The sequence below is a fragment of the Tupaia chinensis genome, unplaced genomic scaffold (genome assembly GCF_000334495.1).
Source record: "Tupaia chinensis unplaced genomic scaffold, TupChi_1.0 Scaffold000116_1, whole genome shotgun sequence".
Classification (NCBI taxonomy): Eukaryota; Metazoa; Chordata; class Mammalia; order Scandentia; family Tupaiidae; genus Tupaia; species Tupaia belangeri.
The window spans coordinates 1,163,391-1,175,904 of record NW_006159580.1 but is presented as its reverse complement, the minus strand read 5'-3'; the positions used below and the strand labels follow the sequence as shown (position 1 = coordinate 1,175,904).

Sequence of the window (12,514 nt, the reverse complement as noted above, 5' to 3'; positions counted from 1 at the left end):
CTTTCTGTCTCTCTGTCTCTCTCTGTCTGTCTGGCGAGCGCACGCGCCCTATAGCGAAAACCTCTCCAAAAAAAAAAAGAAAAAGAAAAAGTGGTTTCTTTTGAGGATACACATGGCTGGAAACAGCTAGAAATCCAACAAGAACTGACTGATGTTGCCTAAGAACCTGGTATTCATTTGTTTGTTAATGGACCAGGGTGTAGCTCTTTCATTGTGTCTCTGTTTATCTATGTGCAATCACTGTATTCTAGTCCTCCTCTTTCTTTTTCTCTTTCTCTCTTTCTTTTCTTTCTTTCAGTTTGACCAGAGAGGGAGAGAGAGAGAGAGAGAGAGAGAGAGAGAGGAAAAGTGAGAACCCCCCCAGAGGGGATGGCCGTGCCACAGTCCCTTCTCTTCCATTCTCCCCTCTGGATTTTTGGCACGCAAATACACGTGGCCAGCATGTTTCACAAGCTACCAGTGCTGAACTGGAAGCATGTAGTCGGTGTGGGACCCAGCTGCCTTTACCTTCATGCCACCTGCTGGCTCCACTTTTTGCTTTTTTAGAAACAGCTTCCTTGAGGTATAATCTGCATAATAGAAAATTCACTCATTTGAAGTGTACAGTTTGGTAAATTTTAATGAATTTGGGGCTTGACTGAATACAACCATCACCACAATCCAGTTAAAATACCCCTTGTACCCATTACTGCATTATTTGGTCTCTTCCTATCAGACATTTGGATTGCTTCCAAGCTTTTGCTATTTCGAAGAGGGTTGCTGTGGGGCTGGCAGATAGTGTGGAGGTTAAGGCAGCTGGACCCCACATGGCCCACTGCATGGTTTGAGTCCCAAACTCGCCTGCTTGAAAATCACACCTGGCGTGTGTGCATGAATGCTCAAAATCTCAAGAGATGGAATTGTGGCATGATCTAGTGAGCACATATGCCCTATAGCAAACTAAAAAATGAGTAAAAGAGAACAAAGAAATAGTGTTACCGTGAACACCCTTGTGCATGTCTCCTGGTATGTATGATCAAGAATGACTCCAGGGTTATTATATTCCTAAGGATGTAATTTCTGGGTCATGATGGTAGGGATGACTTCAACTTTACCAGATAATGCCAAATTATTTCCCAAAGTGATTATACCAATTTGTAGTTACAGAAATTTGCCAACTGCTCCATATTATGACAACATCTGATCTTCAGGGAGTTTTGGAGTGATCAGGATAGATCCTGTGTGGGTTTATCACTGAGAGATACGAAGACCATGACTTAAGGGAGAAGAGACATTCAAATTTAGTAGAGTTGAGGGTCTTGTGTTTTCTTTTTAAATTTTACTTACTTTTTATTCACAATAGAGTGTGCACAAGCATGAGAGAAAGAGCTGTGCACTGTAACAAGGGCGATGCCGTGACTCCCCTAGCCCAGCCCTCCAGCTCATAGGATCTTGGGCATAAGTGCATGCCCAGCATGCTCCAGGCCAACAGGGCAGGGCATCTCAGCTCTGCAGTTTAGTATGCCACCTCCTGTGCCACTGAGGCTGAGCAAGCAGGTCTTAATTATTTGGGGAGATTTTTTGCTATAGGGTGCGTGCGCTCACCAGAAAGACAGAGAAACAGAAAGTGAGAAATCACCCCCCAGGGCGGATGGCCATGCCACAATCCCTTCTCCTCCATTTTCCTCTCGGGATCTTGGGCACGCACGCACATGCGTCCGGTGTGAGTTTAAGCCACTGGGTCCGGGATGCAAACCGCGGTTGACTACATGGGAGTCCAGCAACATAGCCATTACACCAACTGCTGGTCCCTGCGGGTCTTATATTTTAAGCATTTTCCCTTGGCCATTATCCCAGTGCCTCAGGATCATAACGAGGCCAACTCTTTGGTGATCCTTATCCTCTCTTCTTCTGTGAGAAGCATTGTAGCAAAGTAGCTAAGCCCATGGACTTCACAGTAAGGCTGCCTGTGTTCAAATCCTGTCCTTTCTACCTTAACTGTCTAACTCTGTGTAAGTTATTGTGTGATTTAGTTCATTCATCTGTAAGATGGAAATGATAGTATCTTTGGCAGTGTTAGTAGATACATGAAGTGCTTAGAATAGCTCCTGGCTGTTAAATTAATTAATTAATTAATAACATTTTTTACCTCTCAAAGGTACAAGCTCTCAGGAACCTCCAACTTTGAAAACTGATCACATCAGGCCAGCTGTGGGCCTGCGCTTTGAGGTGGGGCCTGGTGCAGCGGTCCATTCTCCCTTGGCCACACAAAATGGCTTCCTGCATTTCTTGCTTCGTGGCTGTGACCTCGAGCTGTTCACTTCGGTGCTCAATGGCCTGGGGCCCTTCTTGGAGGATGAGGAGATCCCGGTGGTGGTCCCCATGCAGATCGAGCTCCGCAACTCCAGCATCACCCTAAAGGTGAGAGGAAGCTTTGGTTTTCACACTGGATTCTGCCCCACACAGAGTTCTGGCAGTAACAGCTGTTAGCCTCTTCCCTTGTCACTGTGAGATGTGGCGAGGACTGAGTGAGGAAATGCATGTTAGCGTTCTGTCAGTGCTACAGTGGTGAGTAATGTGTGGCTGTCAGAAAGACCCTCGCCCTAACCCTGTTTTTGGCGTGCAGCGTGACCACTTGCAAGTTGTCAGGCTCTCTGACCCTCGGTGTCATCGCCTCTGCAACGGAGACTTATGCCTCTCACAGCTCTCGTGGATGCACGGTGAAACATGGCATAGAACTGCTTCCGCTAGAACGGCAGCAGCACGGGTTGTCACCTGATTGCTGTGGGCCGGCTGAGGGCATCATGTGGTTTCCCTCTTTCCTGCAGGATGATATCCCCCCCATCTATCCAACCTCTCCAGGCCCTATCCCCATCACTCTGGCCATGGAGCATGTTGTGGTGAAGCGGAGTGATGACGGTGTGTTCCACATAGGCGGTGAGTCGGGCTGTCAGCCTCCTGGCTTCTCTGCCTTCCTCCCATTAAGTGAATAGGTGACAGCTATGCACTACCTGGAGGTGGGCAGCAGTTCGTCACTTGGAACTTGTACTTTTGTTTTTTCCAGCTGCTGCTCAGGACAGACCACCAGTTGAAGTACCTAGAAGTGAGAAGAGGCAGCCCCCCAAAGAACAGGTGTCCCTGGTGCCCACAGGAGAGAGTTTTGGACAGCAGGTGAGGACTTAACTGAACAGACTCTTCTCAAAGGTCTTTGTAGGCTGGGGAACCAGCAGTTAGCGTAATGGCTATGTCGCTGGACTCCCACGTAGTCGACTGCGGTTCGCGTCCTGGACCCGGTGGCTTAAAACTCACGCCGGATGCATGTGCGTGCGTGCCCAAGATCCGAGAGGAGAATGGAGGAGAAGGGATTGCGGCGTGACCATCCCCCCTGGGGGGTGATTTCTCGCTTTCTGTCTGTCTGGCGAGCGCACGCGCCCTATAGCGAAAACCTCTCCAAAAAAAAACCCCTCCAAAAAAAAAAAAAAAAAAGTCTTTGGAGGCTGTAATTGCAGAAGCTGCTAAAACCCAGAGGGCTGGAGTCGCTGCCCGTGCTATGTGCAGCTGGGTGACCTGGGCTCCTTCCACTGAGCAGTAGCCTCTAGAAGCCCTGGCTAGAGGATTTAATGCAGAAGCTGGAGGCGGATGGTGGCTGGACATAGACTTTGCCTGTTACCGTCCTTGTAACTGAAGAACTCTGGAGAGAGACTTAAGCTGCTAGATCCATTGAGGGCCAGCAGGTGGTGTGGCGGTTAAGGCACTAGACTCCCATGTGGGCGACCACAGCTAAAGTCCTGGACCTGGCGGCTTGAAAACCACACCAGGCATGTGTGAATGTGTGCCCCAAACCCCAGGAGAATATAGAAGAGGGGATTGTGGTGTGGCCATTCCCCCGAGGGGTCATCTCTCACTTTCCCTCTTTATATGCCTCTTTGTCTCTTTCCTCTCTGGCAAGCCCATGTGCCCTATGGCAGAAACCTCAAAAACAAACAAACAAACAAAAAAACAAAGAATAAAGCATGCAAGGATGGTGTGTTCCACATAGGCGGTGAGTTGGGCTTATCAGCCTCCTGGCTTCCCTGCCTTTTGTATGTGTGCCAAAATCCTGAGAGAACGGACTGGGGCATGGCCATCCCCCCTGGGGGGTGACTTCTCACTTTTCCTCTCTCTGTCGCCCTCCAGCGAGCACATGCACCCTATGGCAAAAACTTAAGGGAAAAAAAAAAGGATCTGGTTGAATTCTCTAGATTATTGCCATAACCTGTAGTTTCTTTTAAAGAATTATTTAATTTCATTTATTATTATTAGTTCAATTTGTTATAGGGCATGTGTGCTCACTAGAGACAGACAGAGGGGAGAGAAAGTGAGAAAACAAGCCACCAGTTCTGGGACTCTAACTGCAGTTAGCCACGTGGGAGTCCAATGCCTTAACCACCATGCCACCTGCTATAGATTCTTTTGCTGGGATTCTTCCTCCCTGTTCTTATTGTTGTGAGGTGGTAGTACCGTGTTCATTAACTGTGAACTGCTCATTGTTTCTCAGGTGAAAGAACTGCCTTCCTTACAAAAAGAACTTATAGAAACTAAACAAGCATTGGCCAACGCCAACCAGGATAAAGAAAAACTTCTTCAGGAGATTAGGAAATATAACCCCCTCTTTGAGCTCTGATAGCAGTGCTCAGCCATCCGTGCCAAGGAGAGGGGTCACCAGCAATAGCACCACCTAGGACAGAGGCGCCGTCTGGCGTTGCATACGTCTGCTGAGGATCCGGAGGGACCGGGAGTGCTCCATCCACTCCGAGTGTGCTTCCTACCGGCTGTTCTATCGGGGATGGAGGAGAGGGCAGAGCGGATCCCATCCCAGGAAGTTGGGGAGCTTTGTGTGTGGCTTGAGCATCTTGTCTCGCCTGTGAGAAGCCGTCCGGCCCTCTGCATACTAGGTGGAATCTTCGCAATGCTCCAGGGCCATTTCCCCTCCTGGTTTCACGGGAGACATTTGCTTCCTTTACGCCTGTGTCCACAAGTGAGTTTCCACAACCTTGGTCACCCACAGAGCCACCAAAGAGTCCACGTCCCAGAGCTTCCTGCAGCAGACTTGAAAAGTCCTTGGCCCGATCTTTGGCCATGACAGTGGAGTGGAGCGGGAATAGCCCAGCAGGTGGGGGAGGGCAGGCGAGTCACAGGAATAAGGGAGCCCTAGACGCTGCCCTTTTAGAAAGGGAACTAAGCCTCTGCCCTCATGGCTAAGCTCACAATCGGTTGCAGAGTTCAGCTTCCGCACACTTTCATCGCCATGATGCTGGGTTCGTGGGCCAACAGCCCTCTGTACACAGCTGATTTGCCACGTAAACCCAGGAGAAAAGAGCCACTCTGAGCTGGGCTGAAGGTATGCTATGGCAGGGGTCAGCGGGGGAGACTGGTCCTGCCCCCTTCCACAGCCGCACCTGAGCGCTATCTCCTCCGTCACCCTGGGGTCCCTGGCGCATCTGCTTTCCCAGAACTGACTTTCCGTCTGCCAGTGCTATCCTCAGCACTCGATGGTCTGGGAGCTAAAAGTCTATTTTAACATTAACATAAACATCTCAGCCCATTGCCTCTTATCCCCCCGTGTCATTGGGGCTTTTTAGAATCATGTTATTTTGACTTAAGTAAAAAAACAAAAAACAAAAAGCCTTCAACTCAACCAGGTTACACTCTCTGCCATATATACATTTTTAAAAAGCTATTTTCTTCCTCTTTCCTTTGATTCTCCTCCAGCTCGCCGCCCTCATCCACACCACTCTATGATGTGCTTCAAGCCGTTGATTGGCTAGAAGTGCTAGCAGCCACTTCGCCTTACTTGGCAAATGCAAGTATTGATTTAGGGATGTTATGAAGCCTCAAGCACCTATGGCCTATTGAAGGAAAGGGAAAATGCTTTCTCTTATGGGAAATCATGCTTGACTTGTATACTCCAGATTTTTGAGCATAAAAAGAAACATGCATTCATGAAGGAAAGATCTAGTTTGTTCAGACCTCCGAAGGACTTTCATGAAGTTTTTTCACTAAGGCGATTTTTAAAACACTAGTTACTATGAGATCATGGGAACTTGCCATGCTTAGGGAAGAATCTAGAAACTTAGATGTAACGAAACATCCTTATGGTGAGAATGTTAACAAGGGAAGTTTTCTAAGGGTTGATGCTTGGTTCAGCCGTAAGAGTTTTATAAATGACTTGAAAGTAGAATTTTAGAATGAAGTAAAAAGTCACTACTTCCAGGAAGTGAAAGGTAGACCGGAAAGAGATTTTAAAAATACAAAGTAAAACCACAGAAAGGTCACGAACAGGGCTGAGTACGCAGGAAAATGACAGGGCGGTCCAGCGCAGTGTAGGTGTAAGGCATTTATGGGAGCAGCGGTGACCGGAATGGCAGAGAGCTCTGTGAGAACTCGGGAAAGAAACTGGAGCGTTGCAGAGCGGGAGGGTCAGTGTGCTGCTGGGACTAAAAGCCTAACAGCTGGTGAGGCACCTTCAGGAAGGATGCTCGGTGACAGCACGGACTGACAGCAACTCGTGGTTGTGTCTTAGCCAAATCATCGGTGCATTTTTCGTGACCTTGTTTACACGTTACATGGTAAAGGGGACAGGTCCAGAGAAGGGCAAAAGTGATTGGGGGTGGAGGTACTTCCATATGAGGGACAGCTGTCACATGCCTTCTTGGGAAGGTGAGAGCTGAGGGCAGTGTCTGTCGAGTATCTAGCCAAGAGCAAGGACCTGGCCCTGAAACGCTGGCTGTAGGGCTCTACCTCATGGCTTTAGGTAAAGAAAGTGCTTCTGAGAGACAATTACGGATCTCATCCAAGAAATGGTATCAGCGAAATGTATACCTGGATGCAGAAGGCTTAGGAGGGACATTTGATGGTTTCCCAAGAGGAATGACAGCGAACTAGGGCTACTTGGTGATATGCAGCTGAGAAGACAACCTTGCCCCTCCACAGGTCACCCCGAGTGCCGTTTCAGAGCGCTGTGCCCTTCCTGGGTCACTGGTCCTCTTCACTATGGCATTTCTAATGTTCTTGAAGGGGACCCAGGAGTTGGAAAATAGACGCATCCAACCATAGGCTCATGCTCATTGGCTTAAAATCACACTCCTATTTCCCCCCCGCCTCTCCTCTCCTGTCCACCATATCCCTCTGGCATCTGTCCATGCAAAAAAAAAAAAAAAAGTCTAAGAGGCATTGCCTGGAACACCGTCACCTTAAGCTTGTGCTTGAGGGGAGGCAACAGACCCTGTGAATATCAAGGCTAATAAGCCCTTCAGGGCCCGAGCTCAGTCGGCTTCCTGGACTCTGCCAAGGAGTCTAGAGTTCTTGTCCATGTTGACAAATGGAGTCCTAGAATTTCTAACTTCATGTGGCAGCTTTGGCCATTGTGTCTTGAGATCCTCCCTCAGGAAGTGGGGTGGGGTCGTTATTCCATATTTTAATAGAAATCATCTTGTTTGACTTCACACTCCGGTCCATGAGGGCAAGACTTCATAATGGAGGAATGTGAACTGGCGGTAATCTTCAGGCTGAGTAGAAAGGAAAATAATGAAAAGAAAAAGCAGTAGTGTCAGCCCTTTCGGACTGCTTGTAATTTCTACCTTGGAGCTGCAAGACTCTGAACAAGAAATAATAATACCTCAAGAAAACGTCTGGAGTGATAGCATCGCTCTCCCTCAGAGACTTCAGCCACCACCGCACAGTCCCGTTTCAGCCGGGAAGCACGCACAGCTACGCATCATGTGTGGTCTCGACTTCCTGTCTGCATGATGTACCAGGGAGATGCTGCAGTACCTGTGGACTGGAGTTCCATCTCTCGGGTGGGTTACAGGATGGCTGGCAATCTCAAATTCCATTTTCAACTCCCTGGAATAATCAACCTAGTTCTCTAAGACAGGAATGGGTTCTGTTCACATCATGGCTGCTTTTTACAATGGATCTCATTTTGTCATGACCTCCACCCAGATCTATGCCCCCTTTTTCATGGTTGTAGAAGGAATGGTTCTGTGTGTGAAACATGCAAAGGATAAACACCCCCCCAGTCCTTCACACGCCCCATGATTTAAATGCTTCCACTTCATCATTTACATTAGTTTCTCCTTGGGGGAAAACAGAAGGGGACTACAGAGGAAGTAATGTGAAGTACTGCGAGTAACACGGGACGTCCCACTCCAAACCTGTACGCTGGCTCCCATCCCCCTTTCTAATACTTCCCAAACTTCCACGATGTAGTGAAATCAAGAAACTTTGGAAACAACTGAAATTTGCTACACAGCTAGAATGATGACACCTGTTTGAGAAATGTAAAAGCTGTCCCCACCTTGTGACTTAATCAGTCGTCGAGTGTTTAAGAGAATCATTAAGGGTGATGCCCTGCCTTTGCAGACTAGGGCCTTCACCTAGTTATTCTCCCACCTTCTGCCGGACAGGTACGGAGAGCCCCATTACTGAATGGGGATTATTTTCCCATGGCATAAGGGGGAAGAACCTTAACAGTGAGGCTTTTCTGACTTGGCAACTGCTCTTCTCCCCTTGGTTGTTAAGCTTCGGCCTTCTCCAGTATCTCTACAATAGGTATAGTTCCTATAATTGTTTAAAAAACTGCTGTTAGAGCTGAGAGGGGATCTTTTGTCAGTTTGTTTTTGGTCGAGATTTAGCCTACCTTAGAGCATTTCCCTGTGGAATGCCCCACTGAAATGTCTTCTCCATTGGCTAAGTACATGTTTCAAGCCACGTGTTTTAATGTAAAATACTAAACGTCAGATTTGTCCGACTTCTTGAGTCTGTTTCCCCCACTCAGGGTGCTAAACAGAACTGGCATCTTTACTAAGACATGCTCAGGAAAGCTTCAAAAGAGAAATGATTCAAAACCTTTACTCGCTGTGACACTGAGTGATACGGAGAAAAGAATCCTTGGGGGTCACCGATCACATACAGGTAGCCTTATTACTGCTAACCACTGTCAATAATGGTTACTCCATTCCCTCTATTTGAGGAAAACTATGAGAATGTATCTGAGGAACTGGAATCCTAGTCAGTATTGGGAAATTTTAATGTTGCAATATCTCATCAAACTTTGACTGTACTGGTTCTGTGAACCACCAGAATAAATGCAATTAAACTTACTAAAGAGTATTGTGGTATATTTGTTTATAGGAATCTGAACTATATGGGTTCTTACAATGTTTTTAATAGCGTTTGAAGTTTTTTTTTTTTGAGATAGTTTTTTGTTTGGTTTCATTTTATGAGATAAAATTTTAATGGTGCCAGTAGAAAATGGGAAGGGCTCAGATTTTCACAAAAAAAGCCAAGACCAGTTTTATTCAGACTCCAAGAAAGAGTGATAAAACCTTTCCATTCCAGCTAGACAGAAAATGAATATGTACACGGCAAGATAGAAATAGTTTAGTGATTATTCACCAAAATTCACAAGAGAATCTTAAACGTTTGCTAGTACAAATTATTCCACTACCCATTACTACCATGTAATCACCTTCTGGGGAGATGGCCATGCTGTAATCCCTTTTCCTCTTGGGATTGGGGGCATGCACACATACATGCCCAGTGTGGTTTTCAAACTGCTGGGTCCGGACTTGAACCGTGGTTGGCCATATGAGAGTCCAGCGCCTTAACCACTATACCCCTACTGGCCCCACCACCCTTTCTTTTGTAATATCACCAGCAAAATTTCTGGCTCTTTCACCTACTTAAAAGTAGATATAAGGAACAACCTAAGTCTTACCAGCTTCAGGCTGCAGTGTGAACCTGTCAAAGCTCTCTAGGAAGAATTCTTTTTGAAAGCAGATCACCTGTTCAGAAGATGCTTAAGGCTCCTGCACCTTTCTTCTTCCAGCGAGCCAAAAGATAATGAAATACTTCAGAATGCCATAAGAGATCCCAAAATTTAGTCAAGGCACATGAAACAGGCTGCACGTCATCTCGGTGTGACAAATGTCAAGAGTTTTGAGAAAGACATTAAATTCATAGAATCCTTGCAGGACGGATCGTGAAGCACCAGTACCTAAGTTCACATTAACAGGAAGTCTGGAACCAGTACCTCTGTCAGAAAGGGGCCTTTCTAGGCTTTGGTTTAGAAGAAGATGATCTTTCTGTGCTTCGAGTTGGGGATCTGCCCCTTCGACTTTAACCTCCGAACAGCCTCCCTCATGTGCTTGGGTTGTAGTGGCGGTAGTTCTCCCCACTTCTCACACACATCCAGTGCTAGGAGGCAAGGAGAGAGTTCCATTCATTATCACACAGTCATTAATTAACACATAATCCCTGTGGGTTCTGAAATTCTCATGAACCCTTCTTAAACTTGGTTCTTCTTAAGAGAATGCTGTAAAATGTATAGTAGTACAGCTTTAGTATAAAATCCTCTACTAGGCTTTATCATAGGCAGCAGTTTAAAACAGTTTAAACTCCTATTTAAAAAAATAATTCTGGGCCAGCCTTGACGCCTAGTGGTTAAAGGAGCCAGATCCACATGGCCAAATGCATAGTTTGAATCTTGGACCTGGTGGCTTGAAAAACATACCCAGTGTGTGTGTGCCCTAAATCCTGACAGGATGGAGAAATGGAGAAGGGCTTTCGGCATGACCATGCCCAAGTGGTGAGTGCCTTTTCTCTCCCTCTTCTGTCTCTCTTTGCTGAGTGAGTCCAAACACCCTCTGGCAAATTAAAAATAAATAAAGATTTCATCAGCTAGATATTAGCAATGGGAAATGGCCAGGCTTTTTACTCAACAGAGGGGCAATTCTTAAGAGTCACAAAGTTAGCCCAACTCCTCAGCACACCATGTGGGTCAGCCCTGGTGATTGCTTTGCCTAATCTTCACTACTGGCAGCAGAAATGAGCAAGGTCCCCTGGAGAAAAAAAGTCTGCCCTGCTACCCTGGGCTGAGGATAGGAATAAAAGAAGGGTCTCTCCTAGATGGTTCCTGAGCCCCTGGTATTTCAACTCTCAGGGAAAAACGGTCATGCTGTCCTAAAATACAAGGCTCCCCACTTGGGTAACTTGTACTGCAAACAAACTCCTGCACATGCTTTAGCAAGGTCCTTGGGGGCTGGACGGTGGCACAGTGTTAATGCCACCTCTGAAAGGCTGAACTATGTGGAAAGGCTCCAGGTCAGTGTCAGAGACCTCCCAGAAAAGCCAGGTGTGTGCCCATGATCTGGTGCTGGCCGAAGCCGGGAGGGCATGGTGGATCACAGCATGAAGACCCCGTTGGGAGTGCCTGTCTCACTGAATGAATGAATGAAATGAATCAATGAGTGGAATAAGACCACTGTAGGTACAATCCAGTGTCTGTAACCGACACTACTCACCTTCTTCTACCACCTCTCCGACGAAAACTTTGGAAATACCAGACATAGCAATAACGACATTCTGAGACACAGAAGTGCCAGTGATGGACTGGATCAGCTTGAAAGAAGGACAGAGACTGTGATTAAGATAGTAAAATACTGCCTTTGGAACACAGTACCGACACCTGAGCGCTCCACTGGACAACCGTTTACTAAAGGCTGGGCGATGAAAACAAGCATTCGGGTGTGTAATGACTTCCTGCACAGGCTGAGGCCCTGCTCCTGGCACACAAAATTGGAATTGGTGAGATGGTTGAGGGGCGTGCTACCTTTGCTTTCTTGCCTAAAGACTCCACCAACCTGTCTAACACCTGACTTCAGAATGCCAATTCAGGAGTTCTTGAACCAGATTCAGTTCCAGTACGTGATGGAAATAAGGTGTGCTTTATCCTTACCCTTTTAATGGCTGCCTTGGGGAAAGCTGACCGGCGATACATCTCGTAACGGTTCAGCTGCTCTTCGGAAAAAGAAGAAACCAGGATTCTAGACAAAGATTCAGTAATTAAGTTGGTTTATAAAAATAAATGCTCAAAATGTATCATGAAGTCACAAAAACAAGTCTGACAAAACAAGGAATCTCAAGGAGTCAATGGCATTAGGCTTGGTACTTATGAGAGATGGAGATAAACCATTTCTACTCTTAGGGAATTTGAAAAAACGTGACATGCAGGCCGGCTTCATGGAACAGAGGCAATGTGCTGCTCAAGAGAAGGTGGGGAGAGACGGTGGCCCTCTGGTTTTGTGGTTAAGAGCCACACACAGCTGACTGCGGTTAAAATCCCAACAAACCAGGTACAAGTACATGCATGCCAGGATGGGGCATGACCATGCTCCACTAGGTGGTGCCTTCTCTTCCCTCTGTCTCTCTGGTGAATGCTCTTGCCCTCTGGCACTTGGGGCCACAGGTGGCGAGGTGGTTAAGGGTGTTGGACTCCCACAAGACTGACTGTGGTTTGAGTCCCAAACCTAGAGGATTGCTTTTTCACTCCCACCCCCAACATGCTGTCCCTATCTGCTCATATATATATATATAAATAAATAATCTGGATATACATGTATGTATATACATATACATACATATGTGAAAGAAAGTTAAATAAAATAATTCTTTTTTTTTTTTTTTGGAGAGGGGTTTTTTACCATAGGGTGTG

At 46.7% G+C, this 12,514-nt stretch overlaps 2 protein-coding genes across 3 annotated transcripts in view; one reads left to right on the top strand and one right to left on the bottom strand.

Moving 5' to 3' along the window:
* Positions 1-9,122, top strand: part of BLTP3A (bridge-like lipid transfer protein family member 3A) — a 120,718-nt gene extending 111,596 nt beyond the window's left edge. The window contains exons 18-21 of the mRNA XM_014586172.1: positions 2,138-2,400; positions 2,808-2,916; positions 3,044-3,150; positions 4,517-9,122. Coding sequence (XP_014441658.1) covers positions 2,138-2,400; positions 2,808-2,916; positions 3,044-3,150; positions 4,517-4,642 — 605 coding nt within the window. The 3' untranslated portion in view covers positions 4,643-9,122. The remainder of the gene's footprint in view (positions 1-2,137; positions 2,401-2,807; positions 2,917-3,043; positions 3,151-4,516) is intronic.
* A 270-nt stretch (positions 9,123-9,392) lies between these two features.
* The window catches only part of TAF11 (TATA-box binding protein associated factor 11), a 17,278-nt gene continuing 14,156 nt past the window's right edge, over positions 9,393-12,514 (bottom strand). For both annotated transcript variants that reach the window (XM_006144195.3, XM_006144196.3), the window contains exons 3-5: positions 11,759-11,846; positions 11,325-11,421; positions 9,393-10,218 (exon numbers count right to left, since the gene is read on the bottom strand). In XM_006144195.3, the coding sequence (XP_006144257.1) occupies positions 10,088-10,218; positions 11,325-11,421; positions 11,759-11,846 (316 nt within the window). In that variant the 3' untranslated portion in view covers positions 9,393-10,087. The remainder of the gene's footprint in view (positions 10,219-11,324; positions 11,422-11,758; positions 11,847-12,514) is intronic.